This window comes from Melozone crissalis, unplaced genomic scaffold (genome assembly GCF_028551555.1).
Source record: "Melozone crissalis strain CALT ecotype California unplaced genomic scaffold, PUWL_Pcris_2 ptg000017l_1, whole genome shotgun sequence".
Classification (NCBI taxonomy): Eukaryota; Metazoa; Chordata; class Aves; order Passeriformes; family Passerellidae; genus Melozone; species Melozone crissalis.
The window spans coordinates 15664846-15692552 of NW_026535795.1; the positions used below are offsets into that span (position 1 = coordinate 15664846).

At 42.2% G+C, this 27707-nt stretch overlaps 1 protein-coding gene across 1 annotated transcript; it reads right to left on the minus strand.

The window, feature by feature from the left end:
* Positions 1-4: 4 nt before the first annotated feature.
* Positions 5-26801, minus strand: ERGIC3 (ERGIC and golgi 3). The gene is made up of 13 exons (XM_054274488.1): positions 26704-26801; positions 26515-26585; positions 25912-25999; positions 25674-25793; positions 24359-24452; positions 23018-23183; positions 21328-21385; positions 8339-8370; positions 7592-7688; positions 5862-5926; positions 4909-5045; positions 4018-4073; positions 5-1446 (listed from the first exon to the last, which is right to left on the minus strand). Exons 1-13 carry the CDS (start codon positions 26789-26791, stop codon positions 1367-1369), a joined length of 1152 nt encoding a protein of 383 aa, XP_054130463.1. The 5' UTR covers positions 26792-26801; the 3' UTR covers positions 5-1366.
* Between the last annotated feature and the right edge of the window lie 906 nt (positions 26802-27707).

Consider the following 27707-nt stretch of genomic DNA (forward strand, 5'->3'; position numbering starts at 1 on the left):
TTCCATTCCTCATCCTGTAGTAGTACTATGTGATCCTGACCCACTGGATTCATTAAATAGCTTTGTAAAAAATACATTTAAAACAAACCTGCTTTTCAACATTCTTGCTTGAAGATTATAATTTTCCTTACCCACACCACAAATTACTTCCCTCCTCAGCTGAAAAAACAGTTTTTAGACTCTCTGGTTTATAGGTAAGTTCAACTAATTAAAAACCCCAACCATCTAGCAAAACCTGCTTCAAAATAAATTGTAAAACAGCTTTCTCTCTGCAGTATCTGATCCTGCGCCTGTCCAACTGCTTGGACCAATATTAGAGTCATACCAAAGCAAATCCAGATTTGAGATTTAAGAGTAATCGGTCTGTTTTACATCCAATAGGCAAGAATTCACAAATTTTTTTTCCTCATTATTTTCAAATTTCTCCCAATATAGTTTCAGATACCAAGCACTTTACTCATTTGTGTAATCATTTAAAATAAAAAAGCCCCATCATCATCACAATCTCTACATACTTTGCCACAATGCAATGTGTCTTTTAATTCTTATTTCCAATTTAGTATCAGGACTAGTTAAAATAATTTAATTATTCTTCCATATGCCTTACTAGAACAAGAGAGGATGGACTTTATTTGAAAATATATACCAAGGGGAAATAAAAAAAAAATCCAATTAAAAATCAATTAAAATTCTGGACACCTTTTTTTTCTGAAACATCAACTCGCAACTTTCAGAAGATGAACAATTGGGAGCTCCCCCAGCAGAGAAAGTACATCCCAAATGCTTAGGCGCCCCATGCATTCCAGGAGGGCTGGAAGGCAATAGATGGGATTCAGCACATTTTTACAAAGGTCTGACATACAGCATCAGCACACCCAGAAACATTTTATGGAAAAATTAAAAATCCCTGATGGTGTTGCTAGAAAGCTTATTTGATGGCAACTTCAATCCATTACAGGTCTCTTGACAATAAACTACATTATTCCTAGAGGCAAACTGAATGCAGTATCTCCAGCATCTCTGTTGGGAATGGGAACAGAACTGGAGGAACATGGACTGACACAAAAGAGTGTGACAGTAGGGCCTGCAGAGCCAGATATGATAGCTAATCTTTATATAGCAGCAAGGCTCAAGTTGTTCCATCCACAAACTAAGGCCAAAGAATCAGGGCATATGAGTGGTTGGGGCCATGTGGAAGTTCCAAACCTCTTCTCCTGTGCACTCTCAGAAGACCACTTGTGCTTCAAAGAGCCTGTTCAGTTCTCCTTGGAGGCTGGAGGGGGTTACTTTTTCTTGTTTGTTTTTGTTTGTCTGTTTGTTTGGTTTTGGTTTGTTTGTTTTTAAATGGGTTGATGCCATTGCTTATTTATGTTGTCTTCCCAAGTTCAATTTTCTTCTGGATGGCACGTGCTGAGTGATAGATCAAGGAGTCAATGAAACCGGCAACTAAAAGAAAAAACCAAAGGGATGAAGTCAGACATGCCTCAAAGACAGAACAACTCCCAAAGACAGAAAACACAAACCCTGCTGTCAGAGGAAAGGAATACCACGTCCATTAGACAGAAAAAGGTTCTGCTGCTGCTGTTGCCGCTCAGAGCAGTAAAGTCCTCATCTCCTCAGGACAGATAAGACCCACCCTACAGGACAGAGGTGATCATGCTTCTCTAGAAAAGATCCCTTTTCCAGAAATAAAAGAGACAGGCTGCATCACGCATGTTTACTGATGACTGAGAAGAGTTTGGAGAGGAAGCTGATTGATGTGCTTTACGCCACTTGTTGCCTTGATTCAGCATGCAAAGGCCTTGTTTCCCATTTCTTGCTCATTTCACATCAACTCTAAAAGTACCATATGCTGGCCTTGAAGGATGCCCTTTATTGGAGATAGCAATGTACACCTACCAGACACAAAACAATACAAACCACTACCTTTAATTCTTTCTGCAGTATTTTCCTCAAACCTCTCCAGCCCTGAAGAAGTCTATTAATTCAGTGTTTGTTTGTGACCACAGAAAAACTCAGAGCGGCCTACTGTACCACAAACCCCAGACAACCAAGGTTTTCACAGGATAGGAACCTTGAGTTCCTGCCAGGGAAGGAACACAAAGGTTGCTAGGGAGCTATTTTTCAATGATTAAGTTTTATAAAGCTTCATATTCTTTCTTTTATTCAAAACTTCAATCAAAGGAATAAGTAAATGATTACCTGGCTGTATACAAAGACATTTCAATATGATACAAAGCATTGCAGCTAAAATGGGAATTGAATCCTCTTTTTATTATTACATAATATGATATTCTTGGATTTAATATTTGGTCTGTCATGCTTCAGATAACTCTTGTGTGGTTGTTTTGCCCTGAAATTATCTCTATTTCTGGAATCAATTTGATATGGTTACATGAACACGGAGGTGACTTTAGAATAGCACAGAATCATCTAGGTTGGAAAAGATGTCTAATGTCATAGAGTCCAATTGCCCCCAGCTCTGCCAAGCCCACCACTATAGCATGTCTTTAAGTGTCACATCTACACATCTTTTAGATTCCCCCAAGAAGGATGACTCTACCACTGCTCTGGGCAGACAACCCTTTCCATGACAAATTTTTTTTTCTAATATCCAATCTAAACTTCCCCTGGTGCAACTTGAGGCCATTTGCTTTCATCCTGTCCCTGTCAGAAGAAGAGACTGACCCTCATCTGGCTCCAACCTCCTTTCACATAGTTGTAGAGAGCAAGAAGGTCCCTCTTGAGCTTCTTTTTCTGCAGGCTGAGCACCCCCACCTGCTCAAACCTATGTTCCTGCTCCTTCCACAGCTCCATTCTGTTCTCTGGACTCGCTGCAGCACCTCAATGTCTTGCTTGTCATGAAGGGTCCAGAACTGAACCCAGGATTCAAGGTACATCACCAGTATGCAGTGGGGGACAGTCACTGCTGCCCTGGTCCTGTTGGCCACGCTATTGCTGGCACAAGTAATTTACCTTATTGACCACTAGCTGATTTGATCTCTAGAATACAGAGAGTCTGAGCATGGTGCATGGCAGAAACATGAATTGGCTGTCAAACCCAGTCAGTGCTAACGGGCACTCGAATTTGTCATGAAAGTAATTTCTGAATGACTTTTCAATTCAGAGATGAATAGGATAAAATTTATTGCAGACAGAAATTCTGTTTAACAGTATCAGGTTAATTGAGCACTGTGACACCTCAGATGATGGGAATCTTGCAGATAAAGGTATGATGTTATATACATAATTGATACAGATGTTATGTGACACAGAAACTGGTTTCTCAGGTCCCTGACCACATCTTCAGGCTGGCCCTCAACACCCACATGTCTGACTATGAGCACTCTGGATTACTACCTGGAGAGCACGGCTGCATCAAGGCTGCTCCCATGCACAGAGCTGAGCAGATACTGATTAGCTATTCCAGATGCCAGTACTGAGAGTGAAGTGCAGATACTCAGATGTATTTGCAGGAACCTCTGAACCTCTTCTCGAAAGACCCCATCTAGTCCTTGCAGAATACTAGCTGGAGGTCCTATGTCTCGGAGCAGTTTGATGTCTCTCAGATATATATTATGCCCATGGCAACCTGGGTTCACTGGTTGAACCCAGTTAACTGACGTTGATTCCACATGAAAACAAGTATCTACTTACGGACCCAAGCTGGCCAAGAATGCAAGTACAGACACTTTCATATGGTCTGTGAAGAACAGCTTTGTTAGAAAACAAAATGTCCTGTAGAGCATCAAAATGAAATATTATGACAGGTCTACAGGTCTAATTAAATGAAATGCTGTAATAGGTCTACATTATCTACAGCATCTTGTAAGCCTCCAGTACTAGCTACAGTCTGATGCCACTCCTGCGGCTCTGCAGAACATGTATCACTTCCCAAGGGCTGAAATAACCTCTCTTAATCAAACAAAGATTTATTACTAGACATGAAGACTTTAGAAAGCATAAGATAGTAAATATTTACACTTTAGAAAGCAAAATGATTGAAAGGTGCAATACCTGTAAATATGCCTCCAACAATGGCACAAACTCCAGTGAGAAAGTGAGTAAAGGACCTAGAATTTGAACAACCAACATGAGCTCAGATACCAATGTCAGGTATGTAACAATTAACTTATAATTCTAATAATATTCATCACACCATATAAGTATGCATTCCCTAAATAGTCATAGCTAACAATTCTCAAATTAAGGAATTAATTAACCCCTACTGGCTACAGAATGGAGTTTGTCACTGCTACTTTTAGTCATCAGCACTAAAAGAAGTACTGAATTTATAAACTTGAAAGATGGCTTTCAATCCCTAAGACATTCCTACCCAGTGAGAATGCACAGGAGGGTCATGCAACACACTAATTAAATCCTAAGCACACATTAATACATTTTAAGATATAGACATTTTCTGCCCCTCATTATGAACCTCAAAGACTGGACAGCTACAACCCCTTCCCTTTCCCTGCAGCTGCATTGCCAGCCATTAACCCAGAGAGAAGAGGAGGTTCCACACTGGCTGGAAGATGTAGAAAAGTGATAGCAAATTCAGACTAAGGAACCAGTTGGACTATGTGGGTGCTGCTGGTAAAATGGGTATGCTATGTAAATCTAATCTTCCCATTAGAAGTCGGAACCAAGAACCATTATATCACACTTCTGCTCCTTGCACCACTTTCCTTTCCCATCTTGATACACAGCAACAGATAAAACCCAGACCACAGTTCACACAGAGAGGAAGGGCACCGGTAAGCACCTCTTCCTTTTCACTGGCTGGGAAGGGGCTTGGATGAATTTCAGGCATTTGCACTATCATGTTTAAATGACAATGAAGTTTCGAGCTATGCAAAATTACAAAATCAATCAAGAATGAACAAAATAGAATGAAATGTCTCTTACCTGTGCTTCTCTGTCAGCTTCACCATCATGGGTGAAAGCTCATACAGCACAAAGACACCAGGCAGACCCTGGTCTCCCAGTAGCCCATTTGCTATTTTCTCATGTCGTGTAACTGAGAACTGGTTAGTTCTTACCACCTACCAGGAAACAAACACAGCAAACATTATTTTGCCAACAGGGAATAGGAAAGGCTACTAAAACATGCGTTAAGTGAACCACATCAGTGTGGCCCTGCCCATGTGGGCAACCTGACAGTGGTTAGAAAGAGTTGAAGAGCTCTATCAGAGCTCTATCAGGAACAGGTATTTGCTATCAGGTCTATTTTTACTATAGGCTACCAGTTAAAGCTGCAGCTAGCCCATAGTATGAAGGAAGCATAACATCCAGGCTGGACTATTTGGTCTCTGCTTGCACACAATAGCATAAGCTGTCCCTCTCAACCCTGAGTCTATGTCACCCTCTGCAGGACCAAAATGCAGTCCTGCCAAGCATGCTTCAGGAGACAGCACTGATAGCAAAAGGCCATAAATAATCAAGAGTGAGAAAAAGGAAAATAATATATAGAGGCAGGAGATCAGAGAAAGACAGAGACAGCCTGTCTTCACATAAATTAAGATCAACCTTCAGCATTCTTCTGTGCCCTGCCATTTCTCTACATGTTGTTCATACTAGCCCTATTCTTGGAGCAATTAAACTGTGTTTCTGTAAAATAAAATTATGTTCTATCATCCCTACTAAGTTATCTGACACAAATTACAATCCAAGTGGAGAAAGATCCTATCCAGGTTTCTTTACCGAATTCCACACTTGGGGTTTCCAAGTACTGAATGTACAATATAGCCCCTGGTATACATCTGGCAACACATCTGGATCCACAGTTACTGTCAGCATCAAGAATATGAGAAGAAAGTGAAGGCTTCCACTTGTCAAAGTAGCAGGGAAAAAGTACTTACTTCACCATCTACTTTCCTATACACAGTGGGGACCACTTTGACAAAATATTGAAACATCATAGAAGCTATAAGCAAAGAAAGGGAGAGACACAATTAATATAAAGCCATAAGCTGGAAGCTTTTCATTGACAGGTCAGTGTAGACACAAACTACTTTTGTTCAGCTTGTCAGGGAACATCTTTCTGCACAACAGCTGCTGGAGGTTTTCAAGGACAGTAAAGTAAATGTCTCAAATGTGTCTTCCTTTTGCCAAAGTGAATTTCATTTCTGCTCCAACCAAAACCAAAACTCATGGCATTTTGGCCTTGAATAAATAGAAAAACTATTTCTACAAATTTGCTATAGCTTTACCAGTAAAACTTCTTGCAAATTCAATTCTAGTCCAGAAAAATATCTTAACAACATAGCCCTAAGAAAACTTCCTCAGATCTAAATGAGTATCTCATATCAACTTCAATTAACATTGCAGTTTATTCTTGTAGAAGCATGGCATTTATTGTATCAGAAGATGAAAAGGAAGATCTGGACCAGTGAAGAAAAAATAGAAGAATCCCTTCTGTTGCCCCAGACCAGCCTGTTCCTTCAGTTCTCTTAAGGATAACACAATGCAAGAAAAAAGCTATTTTCTATGCAATTCCCTAGAGAAGACTATCCATCCATTTCTACAGCAGAAGTAATTCTTGCATATGGTATATTTAGCTGCAATAAATATAAATTTGACCTGCAATCTACTGCTTCTACTTCTTTACTGGAGCATCTCTTCAGAACAAATTCTTCAAGAATTTACCAACTGAGGTAAATTTCCCTGAGGCTCAGGATGAAAAGCTTGAGCTTATGCAGAAATTTACCAGTCAGCTACAGGTCCTCCCTCTCAGATAGTTTGTTACTTCATAGAATAACTACAGCATCATAATCATACTGAACATTATGATATCTTTTAATTTTTGTACTTTTTTTCAAGCACCATCCTCTGATTTGGGTACAAGGATCAAAATCAATGGTAGAAAACTTTAAAGAACAGATTCAGGTAGGACTAACAATCCTATCACCACTTCAAAGCAAATTACTTCTTTCTCCAAGCTTTATTACATACAGTTCCAATTACCTTCAAAGGAAAACTATTCAGACTTCAGTGTATCTAAAAAAAAAAAACCCTCTGCAATGGCATGTAAAGGACCTTTCATAGAAAAGCAGGCTTGTGGAAATAAACTTAAGTACAGTAGCAGCAGGAAGAAAAAATTGTCTCACAAGCCAGCAAATCTGGAGCTATCAAGATCAGCAATATTTCAACTTCACTGCAGCTTTTCAAGCTCTTACTGTTGGGTATGTCAAGATCAGGCAGACACCATAGCTCTCCCGCAACTACCAATTAGGCCTTTTTTGTCTACCTTGCATCTTCTCGTTCTCTCTCACAGTAAGCAGTAGTTAGACAGGGCTCTCCTTGAACTATATCTGAGGTAGGCCTTTAATAATGATACACTGTACCTGCTGTTGTGCATTCACGAATGCTGAAAAGATACCTTTCAGAAAGGTCACAGAATCCAAACATGTTGGCAGACTTCTTCCAGGCGAATGGAGACAGCCGCTCCAGAATGAGCAAAAGGTGGAGGAGTCATATTTCACATAACACTGTCAGGGTTTTTGTTGAAACTGAGAACTTTGCGCCTGTTCTCTTCTAACACTTATTAATACAGACACTTAAAAAGAGACTTCTTTCAGCTGTCTTTTACCTTGCTGTGCAGTGATGGCTGTCCCATCCAGAGGGTTCACAATGCCTGGATAATCCCTTCCAAATGAGAGATGTTTGATATAGTGCGTCATATTGATCTGAAATGGAAATGCTAATAACTCAAATAGCTGCACAGCACATGAGGGGTAAGGTATGGGGCCTGAAGGTCGTAATTGGTATATTTTTCTGAGCCTGGCTCTAGAACAGAGACAGGTGCTCCTTTTCTCCATGCATCCCAACAGTAAACTCCAAAACATTTACTCTTTTTCTTTATTCATTGGAGATTTCAAGACAAGGAATTTCTCCTTCTCCTGCTTGAAATCTACAGATCTCAGTGCCCTTTCCTCCCATCTACAGAGCAGGCTCTCCCACCCACTCCTCTCCCTGCAATAGGAGCACATACTATCAGCTGCCTTGGAGGAATAAGTATGAGCATTGTCTGCTTTCCTCCCAGCACAAGGTAAACTCCAACAGATCCAGAAGCAGCTCTGACAATATTAACCACAAGAAACTGTGAAGCATAGATTAAGGAAAAAGGCAGGCTCAGGAAGAGAAGCACAGGCTTGCCAAGCAGCATGCAAATGTCATAGAATGTATTTCAGAACCCTCTGTGAAAGAAGGACCCAGGTTTTGCTTAGACCCATAAAGCCAAATCTGCAGCAATCTAGGATCTCAATGTGGCAATGGGAGGGAAATCCAGAAGGAAAATAGACTAAAAGAACTGTAACACTGCCGTAGAAACACTTACATTATCAAGTCCAAAGCTCTGCAGATCATGAACTGTAATAGAAAAATAGTTAACAATATATCTCACATTGTCATAGCAATAATATCTCTCTCCCATATTCTAGCAATAAGGCAGCTCCTTTTATTTCCATCACAATCTAAAATAGCAAGAAAATTGTCTGGGCTTCTCTCTTGCTTGCATAGTAGGGTGTGTGACAGATAAAACTGCTGTAATACCCCTCCTTACACAGCGCCACCACTAGAATAAAAGAAAATAAATTTAATTTGGGGTTACTTCAGCTTAGGTATTCAATCCTCACCTGCATGTATTCTTCATCTAGGGCAAAAAAAGACCCCAGAGGTCAGAAAAGAAAGCTTTGCTGTTAGCTACACATAACTTCTCTCACTACTGTAAAACACAGAGGCACAACAGATCTAAACTAACACATGAGCAGAGCACATGCTTTAATATAACATGCAAGTGCCCTTAAAAATAACCATCATCTTAGTAACTCTCAGCACTCTGCCTATCAGCCTTGCTACTGCTGCCCAGAGAACATACTAGGAAAGGAAAAGTCTTTGCAGGAATGGTCTGAGCAGGGTATTTACAAACCACTAGTAGGACCACAGTGACTGTCACCAGTGTTGGGATTTGGGGAATTTGGCCTGCATCTCTGCCCTTCCCACACGTAGCAATGTGACAATGCTGGCAGCACCACACACCCCTAGAAGGGATCTGGCAGAGATATGGTATGGGGATTTTTGAAGGAGTTTTGAATGAGTTAGAGACAATACCTCTGAGTTTTTTTAGATTATGCAATTTATTTTTCTTATCTTCTACATAGGCAGGAAGGGTGAGTTTGGCTCACATCTTCCCTGCATGGCTCAGAAGGTCACAAGACCTCTAGTTACAAGACTTTTTAAGAATTTATTGACCAATAAAACACTACCAACAAGGATATTTATGTTTTTGACCCAATCCTTAAATATTTTGTCTTATGGACTCATGCTACAGTGTAAACTTTATTAGCCAATCATGTTATGTATGACAAAAATCTACAGTACTGCATTCTAAACCTCTTGTTTACCTTTGTAACTACTTTTATTTTTTCTGTATCTTAAACTCCAAAACTCTAAACTGTCTTCTATTTAGCTTAACATGTCTCTGCTTTAAACTATAAATCCACATTCTCGCTCCCAGCACCTAAGTTTGGAAACCTTTTCCAGGGTCTCAGATCAAATCCTGTATTTAATTCTAACCTTCGGCTTACAGGCCCAAAATTCTGAGAGTTCCCTGCATTTTGGATTCCAACATCTTCCCATTCTTTTTGTACTAAGAATACTCTTTTGATGGCTTAGTCAATTATCTTTCGTGCAGTGGAGTAGGTAAGGTACTGCTATAAGTATAACTATGATGACAATCAATATATACATGCTTATCTTTAAAATCTGTGGGAGGCAATGGTTATCTTCTAGTTTGCTACTTAAATGACTTTATGCAATACCAGGAGCATCAGTCTCAGGATGAAAATCTAAATTGCAACTCCATTTCAGTATCACTCCCACCAGGTTTATCCAAAGTCATACAATGAATTCAAAGAAGCCAGAGTCTGTGGCCATTTTAACAGGCAAATTCATGCGCTCAGAAAGGCAGACTTCACCTTTCAATTTAGCAAAGTAAAACACAGTTCAATAATCGTGGGCTATTACCTTAGGAACTAATGGAGTCAGATCACCAAGTGTTGCTACATTATTAACAATGATTAGAAATGCTGCTCCCTTGAGAGCCTAGCACAAGAGACAAGTTGCTGTGTTGATTTGGCACAGCCAGGTTTTTGGTAGTGAGGGAGGGCCACAGGAGTAGTTTCTGTGAGAAGCTGCTAAAAGCTTCCACCATGTCCAGCAGAGCCAATCTCTGATGGCTCTGAAGATGGACATGCTGTTGGCCCAATTAGAGAGGCTGGTAATGCCTTTGTGATGGCACAGTTAAGAAAAATTGAAACGCGCATGCGCAGTTTTCTCCTGGGGTGGTGAGGCGCCACGGCTGCTGCTGTCCTGGCGCAGCGCGTGGCAAGCCTCTACTGCCTGGCCAACCCCAGCCAGCCGTGGCGTGGGAAGAAGGGCAGCGGCAGCAGCCTCTCCTTCCCAGGCCCCGCAGGAAGAGAGGGGTTAAATAGTGCGGGGCCGTGGTGGCCGTCACTGCCCGCTTGGTGGTGGCGGGGCCGCGTGGCCAGCAGCAGAAACACGGTGAGAGACTCTCTGGCACAGAACCTCGATGAGATTGACCTCTCAGAGCTGCGGGATCCTGTAGGAATCTTTGAATTAGCAGAACTCGTTATCAAAAGCACCTATGAGCACCAGTTTTACTTGCAGTCACAGAAGAGGAGGAGGTGGGCACATGTGAGGGACAACAACAGGGCAACATCAAGGTCAGTGGAAAAAGAGGGGGACGAGGTGCTCCAAGTGTTAAAGCCAAGATTCCTCTGCAAGCCATGATGAGGACTATGGTGAAACAAACTGTCCCCTGTGAGGCACGAAGTATCCACTCACAGCCCATGGGAAAAGTGCTTCTGTCAGAGTGGGTGGATACCAGAGAAAGCTGTGATCCAGTGGGAGACCCAAATAGAGAGAGAGAACCCCTGCCTCCAGAGATAGAGGGCCCTTGCTTCCAAACTCAGACAGACTATCCTTAGGGGACTGCACCCCATGGACAAGTGACACGCCACAATAGTTTTTGGAAGACTGTTTCTCCGTGGGAGGGATTCATGCTACAGCAGAAGAAAGACTGTTCCCTGAGCAACAAGAAAAAGATCTTGGGTGACGAACTGATCAAAACCAACATGTCCTGTCTCCCTGCACTGTCAGTGGGAAAGAGGGAACAGCTGGGGGCAGAAAAAGATGGTTTAAAGTCTTATTTTACTTCTCATTATCTTCCTCTGACTCTGTTAATAAGAAACGTACTTTATACCTTTAAATTTGAACCTGTTTTGCCCTTAAGAGTGTTTTCTCTCAGTCCTCATCTCACGACTCAGGAGCCCTTAGTTTTTTCCCCCCTTTCTGCCCAGCTGAGAGCAAGAGAGGGAGAGCATATAACTTTCATGGGTGCCTGGTGTTTGGCCAGTAGCAAACCACAACAGCTGCAAAGCTAAAGATCTGATTTGAACTAGCCTCTCCTTTAAAACATCTACTTAAGTGTGCTGTGAACTCTTTTTTTCAATTAACGTTTTTCAGTAAACCACCAGAAGCTGTACTTTTATTTATATAAAACCCTTACTAAACCTAAAGAGATAGGCATGAAAAATAGAGAATGTACAGTTAGAAAAGGAAATGCTAAAGTACACTCCTCCTAAGCCTCTGATGAAGGGAGAGGTCCTCTTGCAGCTAAATGCCCAGAGACTAGGTTGCTGTACTTGGAATTAAGTCAATGGGTCTGCATTTCAAAGAGCTCAGAGATGCACTGGCTTCAGATATTCCTTTTGCTATCTCTGACTGGAGTGCAGACCTGTCACTGTGACTAGCACAGTGATAGCACGCAGGTTTGTGTTCCTGTGCTGACAACTGTATGAATAAACTTTAAAAAAGAAATTCCTAGTAAAAATTTGGAAGTATATGTGATGGTGGGCAGGGGAAAGAAAGAAAGGAGAAGTGGCCTTGGCATTATGCTCTGTTATTCTTAACAGTTACCAGCAACACCAGGCTGTTTCATGTTGCACTTATTATGTGCACTTAAGTCAAGAGTTCAGTGCCTTAGCTGCCAGTGAAGTGTCAAGTCTTGCTGCCTTTTGTACAGACACTAGCTGGCTAACCTTCAGTTATAACAAAGTTCCACAGAGATCCTGGCTCTGATGGGTCTGCATTTAAACTGGACCTACGTGAAGATCCTTGTGGGTCCCTTCTATCTCAGAATATTCTATGATTCCATACCACCAAAGGAATAAAACTTTCTTTGTCCCACCATCATTTGGTCCCTCAGCTCATTCCTATCCCACCCACCTTTCAGTCATGAGCCATCTCAGACTCTGTAAAAGGCTGAAATGCAAGTCTTGCTTTATCTGAGGCTATTCTTCTAGTCAGAACAGCTCCAAAGTAAGGTTAATTCCACAGCTGCACTGACACAGTGATGCACAGGGAGGGAGAGGGATGATCCTTGTGGTAGCTGTGCTCCTAGAACCCTTTGAAGGATTATGATGTTTGTCAGATTTATCACCTGGGTAGTCACATGTGTTGGTACATGTGAAGCTGTATTGAGGACTAGTGAGCATGACAAAACTTACAGGAACAGCACAGTACCAAAGAAATCCCAGGGCATCACTTGAGAAGGACCAGACATTAACTAACATGTTACACTAGATTTACATTGTGTGTGACCCCTATTATTAGTTATGGCTACTGAAAAAAAAAATGTCCCCAGAGTGCTCTGCTATGCTTTCCACAACTAAGTAGTTTTTATAAAACTTCCCTCCAATAAGTGATTTACAACTCTGCAGTAGAGCTGTTCAGTTTCTAAAAGTCTTCCACCATCCTGCAGGTTTATTTTTCCTTGATCACCGATGATTATTCTAAGCACATATGTACATACTCTACGTTGCAGATACACATTTAGCTTAACATAAACCAGCAGGCTATTAAGCCTGCTAAGATAAGGAACAGGACAAGGAAAGAGAACAGAAGATCTTTAAAAGACAGTCTGCTAGGACCAAAGAGTCTTATTTCTGAAGAAACAAGCACATTTTTTTCATTTCCTTAACCACATCTAACAGGTAAAATAAAGATACCTGTTAAACATCTTAAGTTTGTCAAGAACTCTGTCTGCTTTATAGAACCAAGATTTGTTCATGGTTTTAGTAACACAGTTTTAACTAATGCTGTCTATCTGAAGAATTCTCCCCATCCTGCATTTCTGACCTGGACAATCACAAAGCTTCCTTGGACTTCACAAAACTCAGTTCTTAACCCCTAAAAGAGGATTAACAGCACTTACAGCCATTCAGGACTCTGTCAATAAACATGTGAAGGTTCCAAAAAACCGAAGACTGCCACCCAAACACATTGCTCCAAGGTGAGATAGGACACCACTTTTCAAAATGGGAACAAATTTTATGGAGGAAAGTATCTTACAGGAGCACAGTGGCAGGAAGATGGAAGTGGCATAAAGATGTGTTGTGAAGAGGGGAATGAGGCAGGGAGCAACACAGAAAATGTTGTGGCTAAGCAAAGCTGAGACTCTGAGCCCTCTGCCAGATGCTACTGACTTGAAACACCATATCTCAACCTGCAACTGCCATGATTACCCATAGAAAAATCCAATGGTTTACTTAACCCTTGTAAAAGTTCCTAGAAACTACTCACAGATCAGCTGTCTTGGTACATGAAATTTCAGGACATATTCTCTAACGTGCTGTACAAATGAGATTAAGTGAGATAATTCTCTCATCTGACTTGAAAAGGCAGAAGTTGCTCTAACATATCAGCACATTCCCCTCAAGCACATTAGCGGCACAGTGCAGCTAAACATTTGTCAAAACATTATCTCCAACATGGGGATACTAAAATCACTTAAGACAAGGATTCTCCACCTTTTCCACCTCGTTTACCACAGAAGAATGACCTGGCACAGCTCTCCTATTAGCTTCCTGGAAACCTTCTCAAATCCCAGCCTAGATCAACAGCTCCTTCCAAAGGAGATTTATGAGCTCAGCAAATAACAAAAATCATGTTAGTTCTGTAGTCCAGAGGAAAAAAAAAGGATACAGCAACACCTAATCTCAACAGCATACACTGGGAAAACAAGTAAAGTAGAAGAGAAAAGAGAAATGTTCATATCCTTACAAACAGATTCAGATAGAGTAGTACTTAAAGTTCATGCCATAAAGGGGAAGAGAAACATCTGTGCTTATGTGCTTTTTAGGCCATATAAAATCACCCTCTAGACAGCTAAAGGACTGGTATACGGTCAAGCAATCATTTAAAGTGTAACAGAGAACTCAAAATGCAGTAATTAATCACCAAAAGGAAAAACACAGTGGGATGCGCGTATATGTTAAGTGAACTCCAAAGCAGCATGCCAAACAACAGTATTGGTTATATTTAGATTATTTTTCAGTCATAAGATAAGAGAGATAATTTTAGGAGCAAAGCTATTCAGAAATGCACCCAAGGTTTATATTTACAACATATTAACATTCAAAGCTGTGAAACAGGTTCTTTATTCTTAATCAGTCCTGTGCTATTTTCATCCCACCTGATATACAGAAGAAATAACAAATCATGAGGCTGATTTTGTTCATTCTGTTGCAAGATCCTGACAAAGGTGAATACCAGGAAAGATTGGGGGCAGGGAAATGCATGTTTGAACAGCATATCTCAAGGGAGGTAAACTCCTTTTTTGTTTGTTTCAAAAGCTTGTTCATTTGTATTGAACACTGTGTAGTAAATACATTTAGCACTAATCAGTAACTTAAGATAAGCTTACAGAGCCTTATGGTTGTATGGGCCTCTGAGTCCTTCCCACAGCAATTTGATCCCCTTAGCTACATCTCTGCTGGGGCTTCTACAATAGTATGATTTTTGGTATGGAGAAGGAAAGGCAGCTCCAGAGGGCTACTTGACAAATAAGCATTCCCAACAACTGGTACAACTTGAGCTCTGATGGATGATAGTGAAGTGACAAATGAAAATGTCATTTCTGTTGTCTCCAAAACAGACTGGTTATAACTTGAAAACAGTTTGTCCGCCATAAATGGGTGAGACCTTGCATCTTTCAGCACCAAGACAACCAAATTCTGGTAAGAGTTCACTAGGGTAAAAAGTCCTCAGCAGTGCTGAGGATGACGTAAGACTCTCAGTGTTCAGTACTCAGTATGGGGATAAAAACAGTTCCCTAACAGACACTACTTTGGGACAGAAGTCAGAATCAGCTCATACACACCTCCTCTATGGAAGGAATCGTGTACAGGTGATCAGAGGATTTGGATCTTCCCACACTGAACTGGTGTCCTGATGGAGACTGAGTCCCACATAATTTTTTTTTAAGTATGTTGTTGGGCAGGAGAAGAACTCAGATAAGTAACTGCTACCTGTAGAGGCCTGTGCAATAGTAACAAGCCCACAACTACTTGGGCTATAGGAAAGGAACAGAGAAGGAGACTGCAGTCTCTGCAGAAAAAGGAGCTAGTGTGACATGCTCTTGCCTGACACTGGGAAGGTGCCAAGGGACTTGAAAAATGACAATCAGTCTGCAGTCAAAGACTTGGTAGCTTTTCACAATTCATTAATCAAAACACTAAAAAGTATGTAAATAAGAGGCTACTTGGGGTCATCCACAGCGTCCAAGAATGAGTTCAAATAGGTTCTGGCTGTCAAACAAGCTCTAGCAGAGAAAGAAAGAAGCCCTTTGTTAAATACATAAACAGAACACTAACGAGGATGTACAACTGACCAGTGGATCTGACTCCTAGAGAGCTAACAAAGCTTCACACCTTTCTAGGCAAAGCTTGGTGGCTCCAAGGAGAAGACTCCTTTTCCAGGACTATCATCATAACAAAGAGCAGCAAACCTGTGTTTTTTCCTTCCACAGCCATCACCACAAAACAGGATGAAAACAAATGGTAATCTCTCAAAACCAGCATCTTTAAAGATAACTTTGTTCCTCCAGCTGACATGTAGGGTGCAAGAAAACCACAAAATTTGGACCACATACAGACTGCTTCATCCACAGAAATTGTCACAGTCATTCAGAGTGTGTCTTCAGGACAGAATGTCCTGAATGATGCCACCAACACCATCTTCTTTTTAAGGAACTGAAGGAGTCTAATGAGACATTTTAAATAATCCTGAAAAGCTCTCTGGCTGTCAAAAAAGCATGATGGCCAATGTCTTTTCTAAAAAGTACTGATGATGGTGTAGCCACATTTCTCTTCACAGAGAAAAGCAAGGCACAATATGACAACATGATGGCACCTCAGCAACAGAGTGACCCAAAGACAATCTAAAGGAGGAATGAGAACCCTCAGCCTTTTCCCTTGACTATAAGAAACTGAGCAAGAAAGATGGGAAGTGATATAGACAACGTCACTCTCCTCAGGAGCCTACCATTAGGTAGGTGAAGTTTCCACAGGCAGGAAAGTCACTCTCAACTACTGCCGATGAATCAGGAGATGGCTGCTGCTGTACAGGCATGGACAGACCTGGCAGCAGCCCCTGAAGCACAAATCTCAGAGGTTAAACAGCTAAATCACCCAAGCATTTTTCCTTCCTCTGAGACAGGAAGGAAAGACCACAGATGTGAATTGCTGCAAAAGAAAACAGATACAATATTCACAGTCACAAACTGGCCCAGCTGATGGTGGAGGCTGTCCTTGCAGATGCAAAAGTGAAAGAGAGAACTTCACCAAAATCTGCAGCACATTCCATGAACCAAACATAAAATCTCAGTTTAGGATTCAAAGTCTAAACAGACAACAGTGAAGCAACCCCAACCTCAGCAAGAACCAAATGAAGAAGCAGGGCTTGAGGCTGTGCTGCTTAAAACAGAAGACTCTAAGTATCAGTAATGTTTGATTCTGGCCTCCCTCAATGCAGGAGAACCAAAGCTACTTGTTTCAGTGTTAAGAATTCTGATTGGAAGTGCTTCAGCCCTCCTCACAATCTCTTTCAATCCTCCTCCTAATAATCTGGGATTTCTTAGTACAACTGAACAACAAATGACCATTTGCAGCCACTATGACATTCCAGAGTTGGAGGTCTTCTCTGACACTGATGCTGTCACATCATGGTGCAAGCCTAAAGTGACCAATTTTAAATGCTTCCAATAACTTGGAATGAAAAGCAGCATCACTGCTTGCTTCAAAAGCAACACATTTCCAAAGACTCAGATTCTCAGGGAACACAGGATGTGAAGAACAGAGACAAGTACCAGTTCAAGAAGTTCAAGCATGGTATTTATGCACCAGCTAATAGGCAATTAACCGTTTTAGATGGCACAAAAGCATAAGATCAGCCATGTGAGTCATCCTAGACAGGACAATTCTGATGACCTGAGATTAGGAATGAGTAGCAATACACACTAAAACATAGTAATGGTGAAAACTGAGATAAAATACTAAGTAGTAGTAAAGTGCTCAGTCTCTAATGGAGAGCTGAGAACACAGAGCTTATGCAAATAAAGTTATATATAACTGAAGTTAAATAACTAAACAGAAGTAAAATTGCACCTTACACAGTGCTGCCATGTGTATCAGCCCCTCTTATTCTACTTTCTGAGATAAAGCCATTTCAACTTGCTTCTCCCTAGGAAAGAAGTTACAGTTTCAAGATCTTAACACCAAGCAAACAAGAGTTCAGAAGCTCAGATCAGGATTACATCTGTAGTCAGATCTACAAAGTGCTGCTTAATAGGACCCTTGGGACAGTCACAGTGATGCCCATGTCCATTTCCTGGCTGGAGATCTATGATACAACAGGAACTTCAGCATAAAAAGAGAGGAACAATGCAAGAAACTGAAAAGCTGATATGCAAGCTTCAGTATTTCAATGTCACCTCAAAATAAAAATCCAACAATCAGCTGTACAAACGTGGTACAGACTCCAATAGGAGGCAAGAAGAATGGTGCAGTGGACTGAACTTTCCACACTACTCATATTCTTGATCCTCATATTATCTACTGATTCATATCAGTAGGGAATAGAAAGAAAAGCAAAAATACTGTCAGTCATTAGAGTTCTGCATCAAGTAGGTCAGGTAAAATGATTTAGTGAATTGTTAATGTGACTTACAACAACAGTTTGGAATTATCAGACTTCTCTTAGACATTCAACTTCATCCTGTGTGACATTCTGTTAAATGTATTAACAGGACTGCATGTTAAAGCAGACCCTACTGAAAGAATCAAACACCACAAGCACTTAAGTTCTTGTCTGGAACTATGATCCAAACGAGATACAAGTTCTGGAAATATCTCACAGAACTCTGTCCTCTAATACTAGTCAAATTCTTTACCTGAAATTAAAGGGAAGAAAAAACCCCAAAAGATTAGAAAGAAAGGTTGTACAAGAAAACAACCATACACCGAGCGGTCCATTTTCCTTACGGGTCTGGAAAACTTCCTTGTTTGTTGGTTAGTGTAATGAAAACACTGCCAAGGAAAAGGCTGGGTAAAAAGGAAAATCCCACATTATGAATAACTAGGAAAGCAAGAGAGAACAAAAGGAAGAAAATCATTAGGCCACTGCTTCTCATGTTTAGCCAGGATCACAATTCTGGATGCAGTCTGGTACCTTCAGACAGAGCTGAACTGAAAGAGGTTCAGAGAAATCCTGCAAGGAAGCTCAGAGGTTGACTGGTGTCCACAAATGACCAGCTTCATATGCTGTGACTCTTCAGCAGGGAAAGATATGCCCTGAGCCCTGTACAGGAAAGGCCTATGAAATGCTGATGGGCAAGGAGAGAGTGGGAAGCAACTACACTCTTTTTCTGTAGGCAAAGAGGAGGCCATCAGATACAGCCAGCAGGAACAAGCAAATGAGTGGATGAGGTTGGCAGTAACTACACAGTCCTTTTGGATTTTTGTAGTAAATGCCATGGACCTGGGCAAGACCCCATGGAGAATCTGAACAATGGGAATGCTGAGACAGCAACAGAACTTCCTGTCTCCCTGACCCCTGCCCCAAAGCTTATCTCTGTAACCCTATAGGCTACGTTACTTAACCCTCACTACTGGTCAAATCTGGATCCTCCCAAACCCTATAAAAGAGGTATATTTTAGCCCATTCGACAGAAGAAGAGCTGTCACTGGGACCCTTCACAGACTTCCCCAATAAAGCCATCTCTGTGGAACCACCAGCATCTCTCCCACTCCTCTCTCACTGTCTGCTGCAGCCTCAGCCCGGGGGCACACCTACCTAGCAGGCAAGAGCCGAAACTCTAAGAGAGCTTGCAATCACTAATAGAGCTGATAATCACCATGCTTGCTAGAGGGTAGCCCCGCGGCATCAGCCTTGAGCTAGTTTAGCTTTGGGCACCCTGTCTCCCTGGGGACTGAGCTCCCGAGCTATCTTGCACTGCTTGATGATAAGGCCAGAATGGAGACCTTATTAAGTTTTATCTGTATTTTCTGAGTGAATTTTAATTCAGCTCTGCAGCATTTCTGGAGGACATGGAATTAGAGAGCTATCCTGACCTCTCTGTACACAAAGTAGCTGCTCTGAAGCAGCCAGCTTGAATTCCTGTCTGTTACAGAGAGGTGTAATACAGACATGCTTCTCCCTAACATATATGCCATGACTTTGCTGATTCTGGCTGTAGTAAGGTTGCTGTTGTCATGACAGTTTAAGCACACAAAGGAGGTTTTGCCACAATAAGTGAAATATTTTTTTTAATTACAAAGGATCAGTATTATGGGGGAAACCATTATTGTTGTTTGTACAAAAGTGCTTCTGTGCTCAAAAGTTTGTTGTTCTCCAAATACACCAGTTACTCCCACCAAGCACATTCACATTCTCCCCTGACCTTAACCACAGCAGTACAGACTAAACTGGAGTGAGTAATAAAAGGAAAAAAATACAGATTTGATGTGTGGACTCTTCACTGGATAAGGAACTGCTTGGATGATCACATGCAAAGGGTAGTGGTCAATGGCTCAATATACAGATGAAGACAGGAACGAGTGGGGTCCATGTTAGGAAAAGTACTGTTTAATACTGTCATCAATGACATGGACAGTGAGACTGAGGGCACCTCAGCCTATCTGCAGATAATAGTAAGTTGAGTAGTAAGGTTGATGTGCTTGAGGGGCAGGACACCATCCAGAGGAACCTGTACAAGCTTGAGAAGTGAGCCCAGTGAACATCATGATCAAGTGGAAGGTGCTGCACCTGGGTAAGGGCAACCCCCGGTACCAATACAAATCAAGAACTGCCCAGGGGAGATGGAATTGGGAGTGTTAGTGGACGAGAAGCTTAACATGACCTGGCCATATGCACTGGCAATCCAGAAACCATTTGCATATTGGGTTCATTCCCAGCAGTATGGGCAGCAGGTGAGGGGGAGGACACTCCCTCTCTATCCCACTCAGGTGAGACGCCACATGCAGAGATGCCTCCAGCTCTGCGATGCTCAGCACAGGGAAGATGTGGACCTGCTGGAGCAAGTCTACATGAGCACACAAAGATGCCCCAAGGGCTGGAGCACTTCTGCTATGGAGAGAGGCTTGGAGAGCCTGGAGAAGAGAAGGCTCTGGGCAGACCTGAGAGCCCCTTCTAACAGCAAAAGGGAACTGTAACAAAGATGGGAACAGACATTTTAATAAGGCCTGTTGCAATAGGACAAGGGACAATACTTTCAAACTAAAAGAGTGCAGATTCAGACTGGATATAAGAAATTGTATATGTTGAAAGTGATGAGACATTTGTACAGGTTGCCTAGAGAGCTGGCAGACACTCAGTCCCTGGGAACATTCAAGGCCAGGCTGGACTGGGCTCTTAGCAATCTCCTCTAGTGGAAGGTGTCCTTGCTCATTGCAGGGTGGTTGGACTACATGGCCTTTTAAAGGTCCCTTCCAACTCAAACCATTCCATGATTTTGTAAACTACCACTATGGTTCTCACCACGCTATATTTATATATATACTCAAGGAAGTCCTTCACAACATAATTTTACTCTAAACGTCATGAATAGAGGAAAATATCCCTTCTAGAGGTACTTGTAGTTAGGTTCAGGTCTGAAAATTTTACTTGAGGTTGTTTGACTGCAAAGCAGCAAAGTTTTGCAGAACTGAGAGACTACCCAGAAACATCCTCTACCAAGTTCTTCCACGCTCATGTGGCAGCACCCCTAGAAACCACTTTTCTGTTTGTCCATGATAGTTCTAAACCACTGTAACAAAACTTCAACAATGTCCTCCTCACTGAAGCAGTGATGTTGTTACTACAGACAGTAATGCAAAGATATTAAAAGAAAATGGTCAGACACTTGAAACCAAAAGGTCCAATAAACAGGAAAAGAAAATACTTTACCATGTACATGAGACTGTTGAAAACTTTTTCCTGGTGCAAAGTGAAAATTTCCAGCTACCTGCAGGAGACAATAAACATTCATTAAATGGTCTGAATCTATGTAAGCAAAGCAGTTGTACTGGTGTTTAGACTTTTAGGATTTTGTTCACACAAGACAGACACCAACTGACTCATTTTCACAGGGGACAGTAGCAGCAGACATTATCCTAAGAGAGGTATGAATTTCCCATGTTCATTACAGCCAGTAATGCTGAAATCCATAATTAAATACTGATGTGGATAACAGCTGTTCTATCCAGATTATTTTGTGGACATAAAAAAGAGAAAAGGAGGAATTAACTCCAAGTAGGGAACTGTCTGGTCCTACAGAAAACACAAAACACTATCAAAGAAAAAGAGAGGAGAAAGTGAGGATGAACACTTATAACAATAGTCAGCAGTGATCCAATGTATAAACCCATGAAAAGAAGGGCATGCAAAAATAAAGCACTTAACCTACTAAACTCCCCTCCCAAAGCAACCCCCTAAAAATCTGCAAAAGACAAACTGGTAAAATTTCATCCTGGACTCTGAAAGGGATATGGATATTAGGCGCCAGTCCTTCCTGACACTTACTAGCAATCACATGTACTCTGCCTTGGAAGATCTGAATGTACCAAGCTCACTCATTGTATTAAATCTTTGAAGCCTGGGCAAACCTATGCTTTATGTTAACTGCAGACCTGTTGAGAATGAAGATGCACAAAGTTCCAAGCGCCTAAAAAAAGGCCCCAAAAACTTCCCCAGTGACACTCACACTTGGACCACTCCTACATTCAGAATTCCCCCTGGAATCTTCCTGCTCATCATATATTGTGAGAGAGGGTCCCATAACAGTTCAATAGCTATGATAATGCTCAAATCACAATCTCTGGGTATGACAGTACAAGGTCTACTTTCTAGAAATAAAGACTGTGGTCTCCAGGAAGAATACACAAGGATAAAAAAAAAAAGAAAAAAACCCCCAAAAAATAAAAACCCAACAGAGTTTGAAGTTAAAAACAAACAAAAAATAGCCTGGGTCTGACTTCTTCTAGAGGGCACTTGGGTATGCAACCTGTGTATTTGTGAGGGTAACCCACAAAATGACAGGTTACATAGTTACCTGGTGCATCTTGTGTATTTTCATACATCATTTGCATAAACCACCTCTCTGAGCATTTTCAGCCTTGACAACCAACTCCAATAGCCTTGCTTCCTGTTTTTCTAAAGAAGATAACATTTCACTCTCTCCAGCACCTCTGCAGGCAAGTTGGTTACTGCTATCTCCAGCACCCACTTGTGGCCTCTGATTTAAAACTGGAAGGGCAGTGGAACAATTCAAGCTAAAAGAAGCTGCCTCTCCTCCTCTAGAAATCTCACCAAAAAGACTTGGTACCCAGGTGGGATGAAAAGACGAACTTCTCCAGCTGCCATGACTTCCTATCAGCCCACAGAACACAAACCAGAACTAGCCTCTTTTCCACTGCTCTTCCTGACTGTCCTCCTGAACCTCATGACAAGCACAAAGACATAGTACAAAGACCCCAGAGGTTATTTTATGATAGTACTGTAAGCACCTAAAACTGGAAAAGGAGAGGAATGCCCCAACTCTGCCTTTTCACAGTCCTCACCATCATGCAGCAGATTCACAGCAAAAGCTCTCTCTCACCTTGTTGACCTCTAGGAAACCATACACTTGGCAGCCCTCATTCTTCTGCTCTTGCATTTTCTGGCTAAACCCTTCCCTCTTGCACTGCTCTATGCTATCTGGGTTCTTGAAGGCCCAGCCTCGCCGCCTGTATGCTTCTCTGACATCGTCACAGGTATTACAACACCTGCAAAAAGCACAAGCACCATCTTACCATCTTTATCATTAAGACGAGATGCCCCAGCTCAGGACTTGAATCCTTGACAGGATTCAACAAAGCAGCAACACAAATATTGGGGACTGGACCTTGGAAAGTGGCCTAATGGTCCTGAATAAGCATGATCTTCTTGATGTGCCTTTTGAGGTTTGGAGGTGAGGATGCACACTGTTTGAATACAGGACTCTGTATTCAATACATTGAATACAGTCCAAAGAGGGCTCTGCCTGGCCATTTACACAGCCAAGGCATCCCTTGGCAAAGAAATTTATCACAAAAACAACATCAGTGTCCCCCAGTTATGAGCAGTTTGGAACTTCCTCATGTGAACAAAGCATCTGCCTATTTCTATTGCTCCTCTCCTCTGTTTTTAGGCCAAGACATTGGGCTAAAGGGGGGCTTAACTACAAACTTTCTTAGTACTTTTCTACCTGTGGACAATACTTGGTTACCAGAAAAAACCCCAGGTTTCTTCCTTGGTTTCATGTTTTGGTGGACATGTTGAATGAATTCCTCCTGTTGAAGGCAGCAGTTATGAATACCTCAAGATGAAAACATCTCTGGGAAAGGACACAACTTGACAGATGGGACAAACCAAGTTATCACTGAGCCAAAAATAGCCAAAATTAGTCCAGAACCTATATGGACTATCATGGATCCATTCTTACAGTAATTTCCTGTTTAGAGGAATGAGAAATACGAAAAGATGCCTGTTGTTTGTGTGAACCATAGATGTCTGGTCTTTTCTCCTGTAAGGAAACAATGCCACCAGCAGCAGTGAGAAGGCAAGGCCAGGGCATAACCAGGTTTTATGTTAAGATACCTCGTGTAACAGTGAAATCATTTAAACACCTCTGCTCTGGACACCAAACAAGCCCAGAAAATCTCTCACCTGCTGAGATACAAGTTTTGTACTGCTTAAACAGGCACGTAGACAATCCAAACAACCTACAGATGCACCTTCTCAACAATCTTGAGTGCAGCTTCCAAAGGCATAGCCAAACCACAATAGCTCTTATCACTGAACATGTGCCTGAGAGCAGGATTTCATTGCACAGACCTTCATAGACATTTGGAAAAAAAATATGCATATAACATACCAGGATTCAAGCGCTAAGAAGATAGGAAAAAAGTGTAAAGGTTACCGAATGTCCTCTGACTCTGCCCCATAACAGCTCTCGCAGCGATCAGCATCCAAAGAATTTGGATCAAACACTTTTTCTTCTTCTTTTCCCAGCTCTAAGACAAAACAGGATTCAAAGTGATGAGACACATCTAGAAACTCTGTCTTGTACTCTTGTTCTGCTCTATGCATAATGAATACTCTGCACACAATGTGCTACTGCACATCCTGCACCCAACATCCACCTAAAATGGTATGTATGTAGCCTGCTGAGGTGTGGAGCAAAACCAAGAAGGAGCATAGTATTTGTCCTCTCAAGAACAGCCTCCATGGAAAGAACTGGCTATCTGTAAGCCTTGCTGAAGCATCAGACATTGCTTGCATAAAGGCTTTGCTAAAGCATCTAAAGTAGACCCAACCAGTACATTATGAGTAATACAGGACTTGCTTAAAAACATGTAGAATAGTTTTTTTACCCAAATAATAATTTTTAAAGTCACAACCTGTGATGGTTGCTAAGTGACATAGCAGTTAGAACACTATCACCACATTCCCATGACAACCAGAGAAACCCTTGTGCCTGCCAACTGTTCAGCTCTTGGCTTAGTTTAGCCTTTCAGTGTCAACAACAAAATGTTAAATCTAAAGTGATACAAAGCTAAAAATTTGGTCATGTTGATACTCAGAACTACACTGACTCCCAGAAAATAGAACAAGTAACTCATGTTCTGGAAAGGAAAAGTCAAAATAGTAATAGTGTGCGACTGAAAAATGCTTTGTCAGAATCCTTTCTGGTTGGTATCAAAGAACAAGGATGAGTCATAACATGTAAAAAATGCAGAGGAGAGGTTTATGTAGCCAAGGATCCCTTATTACAGCTTGCAAACAACAGATCAACTCACATGTATTTATCCAGGTGCGCATTAACACACACAGAGTTAATGGAGTAAAATGCAAGTTTAGGCTTAAAAGTTAAGTCACTGGAGCCTTTCCTAGAATCACACAGTCCCATTTGTTCACCCACTGTGATTTAAAGCCAAATTTTGCAAGAACAGCTGCTTGATTTCTAATCTCAAAAGACCACCAACTGTGCAACTTTATTCCTCAAATGCATCCATGGGTGTTTATCATAGTTTCAGAGGGACTGGGCAAAGATTTTCTTGCAAAAGTAGTGAGTGTAAGAGTAGTTTAATAGATCTGCATGCTATAAGGTATTCAAGACTTTGTGGCATTTAAACACTCTACAGCTGTCACCTTGTTCCCACTAATCTCAGAACAGGCATACAACAGAAACACTAACAGAGCATCCAACCAGGACAGGTAGAAGAGCATCTTACCATGTCTCTCAGCCTCTGGAGTTACACGATTCCCAGCTTTATCCAAGCGTTGTTTAAACAGATTGTGCTCTACATCCAGCTGCTGCTCTCCTGCTACATCCATTGCATCAATGCTCAAATCTGAAACCAGTGCACAAGGAAAGTGATCTATAAGCATACATTTGTTATGAGCACACTGAGCCTCTTGAGTCCCTGCCAAGGACAAAAACTATCATCACCATTCAGAAGTCTTACTCACAAGCACAAGGCATATGTGGAAAAATAACATCTAGATTGATCTTCAGTTTATCTCCCCTTGATTTATCAACGTATAATTCTGGATGAACCTGGGAACAAAGGAAAAAGAGTCCCATTTTACTTGTGAGCAAATCAAAATGCCCCTTTCTCTTGGTGCTGTGGCCCAGGAGCTGATTTTTAAGACAGAAGAGGTTTGCGAGACAGCTCAGCCACTGCCCTGCACAGCCCAGCGCATGCCATTTGCAATGCTGTTAAATAACTGGGGGACCTCTGAACGTGGGGAGGGAACAAGGCTTCAGCGCTTGCTTTCCCTTCTTGGCTTGGCATGGCTGCTCGCAGGAGGCGTGACGTACCGCCGTCCTGGCAGGACGCCACAGACGGGGGAGGGCAGCTCGCCCCCACCGCCGCGGCGACCGGACAGGGCACAGAAAAATAACGCGAACCGCAGGTCTATGCTGGGCGAAGCTGCTGTCTGGGCAGCCCAGGGGGGCGGCCCGGCGGGGGCAGAGGCAAGGGCGCTCCGGCCACCCTGAAGGGTTGCCCGCCGCGAGTCGGAGGCAGCACCGGGGTCTGGGGCCGTGTCCGCTCCGTCGGCGGTACTTACCTCCTTGGTGAGGTAGTACTGCAGCTCCGAGAAGAAAAGCAGCACCATGATGAGCCCGCTAACTGCCGTCACTGCCGGGGAGACGAGAACCACTGTCAGCCCCGCCGCAACCAGACCGCCGCCGCCCCGAGTCTCTAACGAGCGCTGGCCCGCCAAGGTCCCCCGGCCACCCGCAGCGCCCCCGCTCACCCAGCGCTCCCCCGCACGTCTTAACCCGAAAATCTTCTAGAGTCTTCGGAAAAGCGTCGAACCGCTTCAGCCGCCACAGCGACTCCATGACGCCGCGCGGCCCGGAACCGAACCCTTCTTCCGGCGCCGGCCTCACCCCGCTCCCGGGCCCGCCCCCGGCGGGGAGCAGTACTCTGTAGCCGGCTGAGCTTCCCAGTCCTGTCTGTAGCCTCAAGATGCCGTAGCGCTGGAGTAGGGCACTGACAGCTTTTCGAGAGCAGTCGAGCTGTCCCCTGGGCCCGCTGTGGCGGTAACAGTACGGAAGAAAAGGGTGTTGGCAGAGTACTGAATCATGATTTTAAAGGGTTAAAATTTTAGCTGACGATTAGAACCAATTCATATTGACGTTAGATACACCAACAATAGGTTAATGATTATTAGATACTTAAGGTAAAGCTAATTGTTATGTTATGAGCTCATTTGTAGAAAGAAGTGGAGCAATTGAACCATTATAGGAACGTATTGAAACCAGTAGAACAATGTCCAGCGCCAGGACTCTATGTTAATCCATCATGAAGCACAGGGCCCTGGATCATGCCAGAGGGTTACAGAGACCTGACAAAGACCTTCCTGACTTCATCTCTGGGACCACTGACCCAATTCAAGAGAAGAATTGTGCACGCATGAAAGACTAATAACCTCATTTTAATACAAAACAGAGATGGGAAGTGCTGGAGTTATGCGTATGTATTATTTTGGGAAATAAATAGAAGGCCAAGTAGCTTGTATCACTGGCCAGGGGCTATGTACAAATCATGAACAGGATGGAACTGCTAGTAACACATCTTGAGCTGTATTATTTTCCAGCATCTGTCTCATTACATGATTATGACAATGGGAAGATGCCATCAGCTCCCATCCCAGGCAGCAGACCAAGAATTTAATGTTACAACTTACTTTCTAAGTTTTTGACCAATCACACAAAGTAAAAGTATACTGACAGTAGTTCCATCCAACCACTACAA

What these genes read in the sequence shown, in the direction of transcription:
- ERGIC3 (XM_054274488.1), bottom strand. Translation starts at nt 26,791, where the DNA reads ATGGAGTCGCTGTGGCGGCTGAAGCGGTTCGACGCTTTTCCGAAGACT. An exon ending in TCCAGAGGCTGAGAGACATG is followed by an intron (nt 24,453 to 25,673) that starts GTAAGATGCTCT and finishes GTTTTGTCTTAG; the next exon opens with AGCTGGGAAAAGAAGAAGAA. An exon ending in ATAGGAAAGTAGATGGTGAA is followed by an intron (nt 5,046 to 5,861) that starts GTAAGTACTTTT and finishes GTTTCCTGGTAG; the next exon opens with GTGGTAAGAACTAACCAGTT.